General features: G+C 47.2%; 1 protein-coding gene across 1 annotated transcript in view; it reads left to right on the top strand.

The window, feature by feature from the left end:
• PAX7 (paired box 7) overlaps positions 1–15,213 on the top strand; it is a gene marked incomplete at its 5' end in the record, with an annotated part of 64,682 nt that extends 49,469 nt beyond the window's left edge. Inside the window, 2 exons of the mRNA XM_083802434.1 lie at positions 5,971–6,217; positions 10,035–15,213. Coding sequence (XP_083658560.1) covers positions 5,971–6,217; positions 10,035–10,150 — 363 coding nt within the window. The 3' untranslated portion in view covers positions 10,151–15,213. The remainder of the gene's footprint in view (positions 1–5,970; positions 6,218–10,034) is intronic.
• Between the last annotated feature and the right edge of the window lie 624 nt (positions 15,214–15,837).

Genomic DNA, 15,837 nt, shown 5'->3' with positions numbered 1-15,837 from the left:
TGGATTGGCATATTGGGATACAACTCAGCTGGGTCTAGTGATTTAGAAAATATTCAAAATTAATTGCTTGGCTTTGTGAGTGCACTGTTAGTGATTGCTACATAAGTCATTTTAGTCCTACCTAGGGGCATATTTGCATATATTTATCCTCCTTTCAAGTGAAGATCTTTGGGGAAACTATTTATCTCCTCCCAACTCTTTCTTCGTCTTTCAGTAGTCTTACAGTCACCTCTTCATTTTGTTTCTATTTAACATATGTATAGAATAATCAGCTCTTCCTACTCCCACCAAGTGAAAATGAATCCACAGAGATCAAAAAGCATTAATATGAGGAAAGGTGCCTTCTGCAAGAGAGAAGGAAAAGATTAGCTGAAAAGACTGCAAAGAAAAGATGCAAAAGATTAAGCTGGGTCTCCACCAAGTAGCCAAGAACAGACGTTGAGGACAGCACATGACCTCCCCAAAGCAGAAGCTGAATCAACCATGAATGACAGAGACCAACCTCTCACACAGGAGCTCACAGTGCACTGGCAGCTTGCTCCACGCAGTATAAAACCAAAAGACCTAACACCTTTCCCAACACGACTATCAGGCAGATAGTCGTGCCGGGAAAGCACGAGTATGAATATCAGTCAGATATGCACTCCCTGCTAACTGGAGTAAAAGTTGACACCACAGGATCTGCAACAAAGAGAGGTTTCAGCCTACAAACAGATTCTTCACAGCAGAATCTCCTAGATGTTTCTGATTAGGACTAAATATTCAAACCAATCGTGTTTCCCTTTCCCAAAGACAGGATTTCTACCTTTTCCTAGGGAAACAGTACCACAGCCTCAGAAATACTGCCCACTGCCAGGAGACTCTTCCTCTGCTTTTTCCTTTTCAGTTGCCGCCTGGTATCCAGTTTGCATTCCTTTGGGACTACCCGGCAGCTTCTTTGGAGTTAACACCCTTCAGCTAGTTGCAGATGATTACGTCTTCCCTTTATTCAGAACTTAGCCAGGCTCAGCAGTTTCTAAATGCAGCGTTTTTCTAAGGCAGCCTCTGATTTTGGATGCTTTACGCTGTGTCAAATCAGGTGCACAAAACCAGAGACACGCAGCATTGGGAGTCACTCCAGAAAATGCTGTCCACAGGCTCCTGCCTCCCGATCATTCTGGTTTTTGGATCTGATCTCCTTACAACGTCTCTGTGTCCTCCTGGTCATGAGATAGTGCAGCACCACTGGAGGGTAGATGGCAGGTCTGCAGTGTCTCAGGGCCTGATGCCTGTTGGCTGGGCATCTCCGCAAGCCCAGGGCAAACCAGTGATGCAGGACAGGAGATGTGGGGACTCTGAGGATGTGAAGCCTGTCCAACATGGCCCGGACCATCCCTGTACATCCCACGGAGATCTTGGCCGGAGAGGCCGTCCAGCAGCCAGGTCTGCAGGGGCAAGGTTTTGTTATCAGACCAACCTGTTGTCCCCCCTTTCCCCTCCCTGACACGCACACACCCTTCTCTATCTGAGCAGTATCTCTCCCTATCACTTGTCCGTCCCTCGAGCCCCTCCTGCCCCCCCAACCTCCAAACCTAAAATCTGAAGGCCTGATTGCACAGATTGAAGGCCCTAATTGCACTTGCCTTTCCAAAGCCACATTCGTTTATCATAAAGGGTGCACATTTCCCCTGCTACAGTTTCCACGGCCAGAGGCCCTGAGGGCCAGCTCAGAAATGGAGGGAATTAATTACATTTTTTTTTAACTCTTTTAAAGTATGGGAGAGAGTGATGAAACGTCCTGGGGGGGGGGGATGGGGGGGGACAGGGGGGAGCTGCAGAGATGAGGGTGGGGAGGGCAGCAGCAGCAGGAGGCAAGGCGGGGGGGGGGGGGGGGCTCGCTCTTTCATCCATGAGGGTCTTTGTTCATTAACCTTGGTCTCCCCAACACATCGAGACCCGTACCCTCTCTCCCCCATGACAAATGACCTCCGGAAAGGGTAGGAACAAGGCCGAAGGCTCCTAGCACTGTGGCTGTTATTGACTTAGCCTAAAGTGCAAGCCCACGCCAAGCCTGTGACTGATTTGGGACAGCAGCAAAGGGAAAGGAGATGGGGAAAGGGAGAGAGACAACCGATGAGAGGGAGGGGAAAGGGAAGGCTGTCAGTCACTGTGATGGACAGGTAGCAGATTTCCCTCCAGATAAAACCTTACAGATGTGAAGTGGGTATTGATTTTTAGTTAGTGATGATAATGCACCAAGAAGTAATAAATTATAAGGAAGCAAGGTCAAAAAGAAAAGGTAAAAGGACTTTGCATTCTTGAGGAGGGTATTTCTCCAGATGCCCCAGACTTTCCTGAGTTCAAAAGTTGCCTGGAAAATGAGTTTATCCAGCTGAAACAAGAAGTCAGATAATGCTGGCCTGCCGAGGCTGAAGGGCTCATGTAGGGTTATCCACGCTGGGCGGCTGCAGAGCAAAGGGGGAGTAGAAATCTATGGTTTGCTCTTGTTATTTCTGACACCTTCATGTCCTGGGGTGGGGAAGATCAGATGCTGTCCTTGTGCAAACAGAGTCGGGGGGAGGGGGGGTGGCTGGCAGTCCCAAATTGCTCACAGTATGCCTGGAAAAGGCAGATGTTTCCCACGGTCAGCGTTGCTGAGGAGGGAACGGGCTCTTTGGGGCTCCTGGCTCTGCTGAGCCCTGCAGCCTGTATCAGAGCTGGTCTGCAGTACACAGCCACCCTACCCCTGCGGGAGCATCCAGCAGGGACGTGCTTCTCACAGTCACCTTCCAGCATCTTGCCTCTCTGACCTCTGCTCGCTTACATGTCCTTTCACCACCCTGGCATCGTCATGGTGAAATATCAGCATCCTTCTGTCTCACTATGCATTTCCAGAGGGTAATAAAGACCATCTTTTTATGAAAGAGGTCTTAGAATGGGGTGAATTGTCCTTTAGAAGTGTCAGTCTCTCTGTAGAGGGATTCTGGAGGATTAGAAGAGACTAGAAACTTAACTTCACGTGGCTAAGGGCAGTTGAGTTGAGTCCTAGCTTAAGTGACTTGCACAAGCCCTTGCGAGTCAGTAGCAGAGCCAGGATTAGAAATCAGTCCTGATTCTGACTGATTAAAGCCAATTACTGCCTTTAGTAGGATTTGTGCAAGTGTCTTCTCCAGTCTCAGCTCCTCTCACTTTGAAGAGTGTGAATCTGGGTTTCATTTACCAACATTGCTTTACAACCCCCTTTCTTTTTAAACGGGCCTTAGCGGAAGTGTTAATATGACTTCTGCTTGCTTTAAGACCTTTATATTTTTCCTGAGTAATATAAAGCAGCTGACTCTTTTGGGGAGATGGCCAAGACGGAGAGCACTAGAAAACCCTCCAGTCTCTGAGTGGTTCCAGTTGCCCGTTGTTTTCTAGTGCATGATTTCTTCCTGCACCTGCAGAGGTTTGCAGTGCATGCATCAAATCCGCAGTCCAGCAGCGCTGCCGGACCTGGACAGCTCATGGAGGGAGCATCAAAATGGCCCTGCTTAGTGCTGCCCAAGCTGGAGCTTACCCAAAATAACTCTTAATTCCTGCGTCTGTGTATTAGCACATGCAAGAAGGATGTTTATTGTTTTAAACATCTGATTCTGCTTGCAAATGAAATCCGATGATGTTTTGTGGCTGCCACATTCATGAATGTCCTGGATATCCATCGGGGCAAGGCGGTGCAGGGTGTGACACCAACAGCCCAGGCGAGGCTGATGCTAGGAGGTATGTCTGCAGCCAGCAGCACTGAGGGGCAGAGAGGGAGGATTCGTAGCTGAGACAGATCAAAGTTCACGACCCAGCTTTAGTGGAAGGTTACAAACAACTTAGCAGCTGGAAAACTACATTCAGGCTACACTCGCATGATTTCCCTGCTGCAAAAGCCTTGAGGCAGAGAGGTTTATGTTACATCCATCCTGACAGCCCTATTCTCATATTAATCCACTCGGTATTGCATATTTAAATACAATTTCCTTTCTTCATCCCCCTGTATGTCTGTCTTTGTGCTGTCATGGGGCAGGGAGTTCCACGGGCACAATTTGTGAACAGTTGTGACTAAACAAGTTCATCTAGATACCGCGAGGCTTCACTGGTGTGATTAAGAAGCTGTGCCTGGAGGGTCTGGAGGGCTGGAGGTAATTTAGGCCCTGCTGGAGCACAGTCTGCCCTGGTTCTTGAAACAGCTAAGCTGGTTTTAACTTTTGGGGACCAGCAGGAAACTCTAAGCTCAGCGCAGGCTAAAAAACCCGAAGGAGGAAAGGGTATGTGAACCTTTTCCGAGCTCCACGCTGCCAACACCGTGCTTTTTGTTCAAAGCTCATTCCTGCATCTCTGCACCTAACTGCAGGCAAACCCAGTGGTCAGAGTTCGACTGATTTTCCAGGCTTTTTAACTACCCCCTCCCCAGTACCTCCCTACCACCTCCTGCTCTGCAGGGGTCCAGCCACCCCTGCTTCCAAATCCCCCTCCCAGACAAATGCCTGGGAAGGGTCTCAGGCCAGCTGAGTCGGGAGGTGGCATCACATCAAGGCAAAGCATCATGGCAGGACTCCGGAGTCTTTCCGGGGGGGAGGAGAAGCTTTAGAAAGCAAAGGCCAGCGCCAAGCCTAAGCCTCTGCTCCAGAAGGAAGGTGAGGGAGGAGGGGATGGGGAAGGTGTCGGGGTGAGGAGGAAGGGGAGACGCCGCTCTATACAACCCCTCTTGTGTCCTTCCAGAGAATGTATCCTCCGCACAATAGCTCACCAGGCCGCTGGTGGGGGATAAAGGGCTCATTTTACCACTTGCCAGGCTCCAAATATTTCCAATTTGCCACTTTAATTGATGTCAATAAGGTTATGCTAAATTCGGAGATTTTCAGCCGCTCGGCATCTGAGCGCCGGCCTGGCCCCCCGAGGTGACAGGCTGTCCCCTCTCCCCCCACCTCTCCACAGCACAAATGTAGCAAGGCACGCCTGCGGCGGCCGGCAGAGATCAACGAGAGGCATCAGGAGTTCCCTTCCTTCCCTCCCCGCAGCCCTGCTCCTGCAAACTCTTTACACTCTTAACTTGGCAGCCTGAGGGTCATTTTGCTGATTGCAGAAGGCAATTGCATTAAAGCGCTGGCGGGATCAGGGCACTGGTGTGAAGGCCTGTAGGCAGCAGCTTACCCCAAACTCACCCGCAGGAACAAATCTGGCATTTTTGTGGGGAAAAAAAAGAAAAAAGAAAAAAGAAAAAAAAAAAAAGTTCATCTGTTTCAGGTCTCAAAGCAGGAAGATAGCTTGTGTGCAAATTTAATTACATTTTAAAACCAAGCACTATACTGAAATGAGCTGAACTGGGACTTGTTATCCTTTAATGCACAGACTTTTGAGGGTAAAGAGAGCTTTGACATTTCAGTCCCTACTGCAGAATCTGCGTCCAAACCAGGAAGGGTTTGTGTCTGGTTCGGTTAGGGACCTTCACAAACCATCCCCATTCAGACTTCCAAAGACAGTGGCTGTCTTCAGAGTCCCTTTCTCAAAATGCAGATCATGGCTTGATGTCTCGTGGGTCCCCTCTTCTGCGAGGGCTGTGCGCAGGAAGGGAGGATTTGCTAGCTCACGGCAGCGTGTGTCGAGCAGGTTTCTCCCTGTTTTATTCCTTTCTCTAGTGTTCATTTGGAACAGCACAGCTAACGTTGTTCAGAGGGCAGCAAAAAACAGACCAAAGACTGAGTGTGCCATGAAGGAACCTCTCCATTACCCGTTAGGAAGGTCTTTCATATAAAGCGTTAAGAACAGGGGAGCCAAATGTGGAGTCTGTCTTAGGTGAAGGCAGGCCTTCATTTTACATCTGAGTTAAACCTATGTTGATACAGCGTATTATACTGATAGAGCGGCAGTATACATAGACAGCCTCTCCCTGGTATGCATGAAGGCAGCTGCACATGTACCCTTTCTCCTCTGGATGATGGCGTGTTGTCTCCTGTGTTTCTCCAGGTGATGAGCATCCTGAGCAACCCCAGTGGGGTTCCTCCACAGCCCCAGGCTGACTTCTCCATCTCTCCCCTTCACGGTGGCTTGGACACTACCAACTCCATCTCTGCCAGCTGCAGCCAGCGGAGTGACTCCATCAAGTCCGTGGACAGCCTCCCAACTTCGCAGTCCTACTGTCCTCCCACCTACAGCACTACCAGTTACAGTGTGGACCCAGTGGCTGGCTACCAATATGGACAGTACGGACAAAGTAAGTGTGCTGAATGTATTCCTAATTCCTCTGTGCAGGGAATAGGAGAGGAGAGGGAGGGGATCTATGAAGGTACGGATATTGTTTTGGAAGGGATTACATGGAAATCTGTCCATCTAGAGAGAAAAAGGGAATCTAGTCACCAGATAGATGGAGCTTGCTCCACATAGAGAGATTGCTCCCAGAACTCTTACAGTCCAGTTCAAAAGTCCTAGTTAAAATATTTTAGGTAAAACATTTCTACTAGTAAAGAAGAACAGGAATTCCCAGATCTCTTCCCTTCCCCATCTCCAGTTCTTGCTTCTCCAAAAGCCCTACAATGTTCACCCTGCTCAGCCAAAGGAAAGCTGGGATTTTAATGCCATCCCTTAGTGATGCAGAGCAATGTATGTTGCTTCCTCCTCTGCCCTCCATAATGTAAGGGCTGGGTCCACACTCAGAGTTTTTGCTACAAAAAGCCATTAAGCCAGTGCCTATCAACTGGGCTGTGGTTCTACTAAGAATGAAGTGAGGCTGGAACTGTAATCCAGAACCCAAAGCTCAGACCTAGAAGGCAGTGAGACCCTTGGAGGGTCTGTTTCTCCTCCAGAAAGCCTGGCAAAGGGCTCACCTGCCAGTGTTAAACTAATAATAAGTGTGGTGTTGTGAGAGAGTGATCCGCGGAGGGTTAAAGGTGCATCCTCTTCCTCCTGGAGCACTCCTGCTTGCCCATAGCTTGTCCTCAGTGACCTTTCTTTCCATTTGGCTGTGGCTTTTTATTCCCCTCTCCGTCACAGCCCTTTAATGTCTTTAACTTCTACAGCTAAATGAGAACCGGCTGTGGCGGCAGACGGGATCAATAGTAGCTTCCCCCCACCCCTCCTTTTTTTGTTTTTCGGGAGTTTGATCTGTGACCCCTTGACCTTCCCCTCGCTTCTGAATGTGAGGCTGGACACACGTGCTATTGATAAAAATCTTAAACAAATTCCAATACCATGTATTTCCAATAAAGATTCCCTTAGGCAAGACGTTAGTCACACCCATGTGTGTAAAAAATAAAATAAGGAGGACGATCTACATTTTCTGAGAAAGAACAGCCAGCAAAGGAGAGGGAAAGAGAAAGAAGGGTTTGTCTTGGTTGCTGCAGGAATTTTACTTGGGCCTCTCCTTGTGCTCATGAAGAGCTACTCACCCAGCCCTATTTATGTTGTTTTATTTGCCTCCCTTTCCTGATTTCTGTCACACAGCTCCCTCTTTTCAATTTAGAAGTCCAGTATAGAGCCCACTGGGCTTGGTTTGGAGCAGGAGTATTTTTCTGTTAATAATCACAGGAGTCCAGGCTGCTAACAGCAAATCTTGCACGGTCAACAGCATTAGTCCAGATGTGTCCCATGCCCACAGACATCCAGGTAGCTAATCACGAAGGCTGCATGCTCGGGCGAGGAAGGTAGGTGAGAAACCACCACGCACTATCCAGAATGCTGCTGCTCTGCAGTGCGGGGAACTGGAGTCGCACCCAGCACGACAGCAAGTTTTACACGTAAAGCTGCTAACAATTTGCATGGCAGCTGCAGCACAAACCAGCTGTAGCTGTTCTAATGTGGGATCTACGTTAAGCAGCAAATTCTCCATGTGTGCATGTATATGTATAGATATTTATATGTACCAGGTAAATTCAGGCAGTATACGTCTACTTCACTACAAACATTTCTTATAATGAGCTCCATTTATAATAATCTCTGTTTGAGGAAACAGTTTTCATTGCTAATTAGTCCTGCTAGAGCAGGCACTTACATGAAGTTGACCTTGATATAACAAATTTTTTTCTTGTCTTTCTTGGTGCATCTTGAATTTAGCAGATACTTCTAACTTCTTCCAGGTTTAATTCTTCACTGCTTCTCTTTGAATGCTGATCAGTGTGAGATGACCTCCATAAAGGCATTATTTATTGATGCTCAGTTCAAACTATGTATTTCTTCATTCTGTGACGTGGCAAAAGGATATCAAAACCCTTTTTGGCTTCCCCTGTATTAAACCAACAAAACATAACTTTGACTTCTGGTGTGGGATGCCCTGGTGCCTTTTAACTCTTCCCACAGGAATACAGGAACAAAAAGCAGTATTGAGAGTTGAAAGTGGGTGGTGGTTTGGTTTTTTTTTCTTTTTTTTCTTTTTTTTCTTTTTTTTCTTTTTTTTCTTTTTTTTCTTTTTTTTCTTTTTTTCTTTTTTTTCTTTTTTTTCTTTTTTTTCTTTTTTTTCTTTTTTTTCTTTTTTTTCTTTTTTTTTCTTTTTTTTTTCAGGAGGATAGGTTTGCCATCGAATTTCCATTTTGCTGGGTACAGCCAAGAGCAGTATGAACAGCTCCAACCATTCACCTTGCTCTCCCTCCATTTCAAATTATGCATTCGAATTCACCCAGAGCACAGGCACCAGCAAGAAAAGAGGCACAACCACACACACGTGCCTGAGGAGTGAATTCCCTCTTTACATACAGCTTCTCAAAGTCATTATTTAATGTCGTGACCTGAAATATCAGGGGACCAAACTGATAAGGTCTGGACAAGAGCCATAACTTGGGGTCTTTCCCAGACTCTAATCCTAGGTATCCCCTTGAAGCTGGAGGCACCATAACACAACTTTGTAGAGACCAGTGCTTGAGACAAGCTACTCCAGGATCCCAGTCCATGGGGAGCACCAGCCAGCATGCCATCCCCAAGTGCCCAACTCAGATCTGAAAGGACCCTGCTACCAGTAGAAGCTGTGCTTCCATATAATCTACCCTGAGATGAGCCTGCTTGCTTCCAGCATGCCAGCCTGTGTTATCCCAGCCGGTGAGGAGCAGAGATGCCAGATTAATGTGGTCCTTGTGGTTCCCAAAGGCCGGAGCTGTGTTAATGATGCCGGTGCTGGAACGCAGAAGCGTGAAAGGAATTCTAATAGATATGACAACTCTAATAAGAATTTGTGTCTAGAAGGGACCTCCTCTGGGGCAGGCATCTGACAAGACGTTGATGGCTGAAATTTGTTTACTCATTGGCACTGATTGTACATCTCCTGCCAGCTCCTTATTAATCTAATTTGAGACATTAAAGCTAGTGAAAGGGAGAGACTTTGACTGAAGCTCAGCTAATGAGCAATGTCACCATCCTGCCCTGCTCCCCGTCCCCCTCAGACCACGGGGCAGTCAGGCGAGCTGGGATGCAGGCTCACACGCTGCCTCAGGAGCTGTGGCCGCATTTCTCACCAAGACAAAGCAGTTTCCTGTAGGAAGGAGGGGTGAAGGCAGGCGACAGAGCTCACAGAGGTGAGTCAGCATGCAGTGGGTGAGTCAGATTCAAGCCCCATCCAGACTGGGGAGGTCCCACTGAAATCTTTGCAGCCATTTACACTGGCATCACTGCGTGCAGGGCTCGGATTTGCAGGTAGCATGGCGAGGTGAAGTTGGAGGTCTGATCCCGCTGGCTTTCTGCTCAGGCTCATCTTCAGGCAGCTCCTCTGGAAACACCATTTTCCATAGTAGTAGACTTTTAGCTCTTTTTGGTAGGTCCATGGAGAGATTTGAGGGACCACAGCATCACACATGAAGTGGACTCTGCACTCCACAGCAGTGCTTAACGTTGTCAGTTTTTTCTAGCAGGACTGTTTCCACTCTTTCCTAGGAGTATAACAGGGCCTTTGTGCCTGGGACAACCGCTGAATTAGGCCTCTCTTCTAAGAGTCAGTCTGCAAGGTCTATTGGTTACACATCCTTTGATGTCAAATGCTTCGTTTCCACAAAAAGCTAATCCTCATGTTGTGCTGTTTTCTCGCCCTCCTTCCCCTCCCTCCCCCACTTCAGCTGCTGTTGATTATTTGGCCAAGAACGTGAGCCTGTCTACACAGCGTAGGATGAAGCTGGGAGAACATTCAGCTGTTCTGGGTCTCCTACCAGTAGAGACAGGCCAAGCTTACTGAAGAGTCCAACTGTGCCAACAACCCACTCCAGCAACTTGGTACCACTGGAGAAAACACCACCAGCCTTCCAGAGATCTGCCTGTACCCGGACCCTACTCCTTCCCAATTCCCTTCCACCTCGCACCAAATTGAGCTGTGAAGGAGACAGAAACGATGGGGAGGGGTCTCCAAGTATCCAGCTCCTCCCAGAGCACTCAGAGGCAAGCCTGGCCTCAATGACCTGACTTCTGTGGCCAGAGACAATGGGTTGGGTACATTTATTAACCCTGAGTTCATGCCCTCCCTCTAACCTACCTGGCCATGGCATTTTGCCCACACTTAAGGACTTTCCATTGATCTAGGTAGCTGGCATAGTCAAAGCCAAATTGATCTTTCTTTTTTTCTTTGTAAAAAAAAAAAAAGAAATGTTTCATTTTGTTTCCTTTTCTTTCCATTGGTGTAAATTTGGTGAATGTTGTATACGAAGGAATAACCAAGCTGATCGTTAAGGATGATATAATTAGGGACCACAGAAGACCTATGGACCAAATATAAGAACTTGTTTAAAAACAAACAAATAAAAAAAACCCATAAACATAAATTAAAGAGACAGCGGATTTCCCCACCCCACTCTACCCTTCTGTTCTCACTGATGGCTTCCCAAAGCAGGGCCAAGGCAGGCCAGATTGCTGCTAAGCAGGGGCAGGATGTAAGTCTGTCCAGCCTGGGACCTTTGGAAAATGTAAATGTAAATTGCTGCATGAGGACTGGAGACTATGGGCACAGGCACAAGCAACGTTTACATTTCCTCTTAGGGACCAAGTTAGACCTGATTATCACTGAAAAGACACGGGCTTCAGATAGCAGCAGCAGATGTGACCGCGAACTCTGGCCTCGCATGCACAGAGGAAGGACACTGGATACAGCTGAGTATGTTGGAGCTTTTGCCCATCCAGTTGAGAAGGATGAGGACTGTTATGGCCCTTCTTTCACTCAGTGGGAGAGAAGTTTGCCATGAGAGCAAAGACAGGAGAGGGAAGAGTCAAAGATGGTTGTTAGCTGCCTGCTTGGAGGGGTCAGTGTGCAAAACTGTGTTCTTCTACAAGGAAAGGGCCACCTGAAAGAAAATGGTGCTTCTTCTGAAGGTGCTGTCCTGCAGCTGCCTGTCCCTGGGGGATGGATGTGGATGTGGAGTCAGAGGGGAGATGGCCTGAAGAGTCTTTAACAGCATCTAGGAAGGAAACGCGCTCTCTGCCCACAGCATTGCACCTGTTTGTACTGCAGAAGAAAGTACTGTTTACCTTACCAATGGCATTTTGTATCCTCCAGCTACCAGGAGAAATGCTTGCCCTTGTCCATCCTCCCTGCTCTTCCCTCATCCCTCTCATTTTGTGTCCTGTTGTGTGCAATGTGATCTCTCAGCTCCTTCCCTCTGCTTTTCATTTTGGTGCTGGAGACTCTCCCTCTCTAAGCTAGATCTTGTTTTCTGGATTTATCACCCCATTTTTCTGTAGAAGCCAGTGCTCTTGCTTTTGTATCAGCTCACAATTCTGCTCATCACACTGCTCAGCTAAAGGAAGCCAACAATAAGAAGTTATTGCTAAGTCATGAACCACATGGAGTTTTAAATAGTTTCCCTTCTGCATGTGGTAATGATCCTTGACAACTCTTAAGCAGGTCTCTAATACATATATAGGCTTTTTTCACTCATCTCCCTGTATTGAGAGGGCTTGCTTCAAGAACACCCTGAAATTTGACCTGGAGACAATGAGGAAAGCTGCCCCTGAGACAACCACCCCTGAGACAACCATCTTGATGCACAGAATCTGTGCCAGCCAGTGGCCGATTTGTAAAGTCCCATGGCAACAGGCAGTACACAGAGTCATCTACAGTCTGCTGGGGTTTATATTACGCTATTTTATATGTCTACTTAGGAAACATCCTAAAGGATAACAAATATCTGCTTCTGCCCACTGGAGATAAGGGGGGACCACATGGTCGGTTGAGTTCTGGTCTAGCATATGTTCCTAGGGCCAGGTTGTTAAAGGAGACACTTCTGCCATGCCCTATTCTGTTACTGCTGTTTCTTCCATTCTTTCCAAATAATCTGATCTTGTTTTTGCAGCTGAAACAACATTTTTCTGGGGAACTGTCCCCTGCCTTGCCCCAACGTCATTTATCATGAACGACCAAGGCGCTTTCTTTTGAGCCGTGTGGGCAAGTACCTGTTGGGACCAAAGCAGAGTTTTGTTTCTTATGTTGCTCAGCATCCTATCAGATCCACATGTGGCTTTGATCAGCTTTGCTGTACGGGTGTGACAGAGCCTGCTCTACATTCCTGGAGGTCTGTTAATACACCAGCTTGGCCATTCTGCCTCACACTCACCTGCACATGGCTGTGCAGGAGCCGAGAGGGTGACAACTGCAGGCTGCATTACTGTCATTTATACTGCAGAGACCCTGGTTCAGCCTCTGCTTGTCTGGCTGTATCACACATAAATCTTCCCTCTAGTTGCAAGAGACTTCCCCTGGGTCACAAAGCTTTGGAGCACTTGAAGCTTGCATTCTTCGCTTCCTTTCTCAGGCTAATATATTGCAGCTACAGCTGGATGAACAGATAAGGCCAGAGGCACTGATTTCCTTGAGGTGACTGAAGAGCCAAAATGCACGGACCAGTCACATTACCTCAAGCATCTCCCTGCTTTGTGCCAGTTTGGAATCTTGGAAAGCAACAAAAGATGCCGTTCTATGTTCTTAATGCTTTAGAGATGATCTAAGGGAGAAATCCCTTTTGAAATCCAATCCTGGCTTAAATGTCATTCCCAACAACAATCACCTTCTGTGACTGTCACAGCTGAACTGGGGCATTGAGGGTGAGAGCAAGGGTGTCTGTGGTGGACACCAGCCTAGGGATTAATGCCTGAAACACCTGTTTGAATTTGCTTCTGCGTGTCAGCATCATTCTGAGCTGACTGCTAAAACAACAGAGCACACGATTTTCTTGTGTACCACAAATAATATTTAAGAGGCCAAATGCAGATCATCTCTGGTCTCGGAGCACCTTCAAGTCTACAGCCCCATGCATCTCCTTGCCACCAGGAAGCGGAGTCTGCAGACAGTGACTGCTGGCCCTGTACCTGCCCTGGATGTTTGTAATCCCTTCTCGTATCCCTGGTACTTTACACCGAAATTTCTGACCAAATGCATTCCTAGCTGCCTGCTAAACTGGAAGGAAAGCTTCAGTTTGTTACGAGAATTGCTTGTCCGCAACTGCCACTAGCAAAAACCTGTCAGCCCTCCTCTCCCCTCCATTGTCCTGTTTTGCAGTTGTGCATACCCGTGCACGTAGCCCACCTCCCAAGCATCCTCGAAGAGCGGACAGTCAGTCCTAGCAGCAAGTGTGTTCTTGAGCAGGACTTCAGAGCTCAGAGCCGAGTACAGGACCCTGCAAGTAAAATGTCTTAAAAAGAGGGAGCGCTGCAGAAACCTGCTTGCCACTTAGCTTCACCAGAAAGTCCATGAACACCCGGGCACTGCTGTAAATAGAGTTCTTAGAGGAATATGAAAAACGCCCCATGCTAGTGCAAATAGCTATTCTCTGACCTTTCCCTTGTGGTCGCACTTTGTACATTAGTTGGAAATTTGGTCATGTGCTGTATGTTTATAGAAAGTTGACATTTTTTTTTATACTAAAACCACAGTGAGTACCGTGCTAGTTAAAAAAAAATAAAAAAAAAAAAAGGGGTTGGGGAGGGCAAAACGTAGAAATTTGCCTATCGTGTGTTTTCAAAATACATTCCAGAATCTTTGGGGCGGGATGGGTTTGATTTGGGGATTTTTTTTTGGTTTCTTTGTTTTGTTTTAAGGTACATTCATGTATGAAAGTCAAAGTATTTTTTGTTTTGTTTTGTTTTGTTTTGTGGATTGCCAACCTCAGTTCTGCTGAAAGAGACAAACTCAGGGGGTAGGGTGGGACAGAACAGAGGGAGGTGCCGTGAAGGCGAAACAAAACCGAGCGTGGAAGAGCAGCAATCGACAACGGGCAAGCAAGCGATGGACAGCGGGACCCTGAAGAATGTGCGGCCGTGGTCGCTCGAAGCAGACCAAACAGGGACTGAGCAGATACTCTCCCACTGGTGACTCTGAGGGTGCCTAGGGATCCAAAACCAGTCATGCACCTCACACAAAGAAGCCACCAAGCGATGGGACGCACTCCAGCGCCGTTCTCTCAGGTCGACATTTCTTCTGTGCATGCAGATGAGAACTGACAGCCTTGGGGGAAATGCAGAACCGCCAAGTGGGTTTCTTGGACCTCCCCGCACCCCTCCTTCACCTCTCAACACCATCCTGAGACCGCAGAATGGACATTTCCTCACTGTGTCCAGTAACTCAGCAGATTGGCTCCTGTTGCTCAGAGACTTTGTGTATTTAATGCTTCTAACCCGTCATCCCTAACACCTCCATATACCCACCTGGGGAATATCTACATAGCACTATAGGACATTCCTTATTCCTAGTAACTGCGAATATGTTGCTTCTGTGTTTGACTCATAGCCATTTTGCTCCATGTGTAAGCCTGCGTGTGAGTGTGTGTGCGTGTGTGCCTGCGTGCGTGCGTGTGTATATATATAATCGCACCATAATTTATTCAGCTATATGGAGTAGTATAGTAGAAAGAGAAACTGGTATTTGCTTTAACTACCTGCTGCCTGTAGGTGTCTCTCTGTAACTCAGGCATAACTGTTATACATTAAAAAAAAAAAAAAAATTAAAAGTGTCTTTAGGTGGCTTGTTTGCTTAACTCACTCTGCAGCATGCCAGGAGCAAGGAGAAAAGGTGGTAAATCAAAAATAACTACCCACACACGAACTACAGATGTTTTTGCTAAAAAAGCAAAATTATGGGCTTCGTTCCTTGATGAAAATGCAGAAAAACTACACAAATAAATGAAACATTTAATTTCACTGTGACTTTTCACAAGGGAAGGACAATTACCTGGCCTGTTCTAAATACAACCATCTCTTTATGCATTCATTTTCAGCAAGTGATTGCAGGGGCAGAGGCAGGCAGGCAGTGTGGGCTGGGTTGGGACCAGGCTGCCGCGTTAACTCCAGCTCTGCAGGCACCTGGCTTTCGTTAGAGGGCAAAACACAGCATCAACAAGCGGAAAAATATTTTGAAACTCTATGGAGCAATACATGGCTTGGGGCTTCAGCAATTGGTAATAAAGCATTTCGCCTTTAAACAAAGCACTGAATTCAAAAGCAATTTCCATCTGAAGATGTTTTGGCTCTCTGTAAAATAAGTTGATCCTCATCCAAGTGGTGCTGGACCAATATCTGCACACAGAAACCAGGGTAATTAGGTGCTGACTTTTTTTTCTTTTTTCTTCTTCTTTTTTTTTCTTCTTTTTTTTTTTTTCTGGTTGCTTTTCAGCAGAGGGATCAATCCACAAAGGGGCAGTGGGAGCTGCCTTCCCCAGCCCAGCTGAGATCAGCGTTAGATAACCTACTAAATGCGTGATGGGATGCTGCTCATGCATTTGTCTCTTGTGAGCAAAAGAGGCAGCACTCTGCCGTGCTGGAGTCTTGCACCAGCACAAGAAGAATCAGTGGAGGCACAGGGGCCCTTGTGTTTGCAAACGCTGCCAGCAGCACCATCCTTCACCTTGTGCACACCGCCAGATGCAGCTAGCTTCAGAGTCAGTC

Source organism: Anser anser (genome assembly GCF_964211835.1).
Source record: "Anser anser genome assembly, chromosome: 17".
Lineage (NCBI taxonomy): Eukaryota > Metazoa > Chordata > Aves > Anseriformes > Anatidae > Anser > Anser anser.
This window is presented reverse-complemented; position numbering and strand designations above follow the sequence as displayed.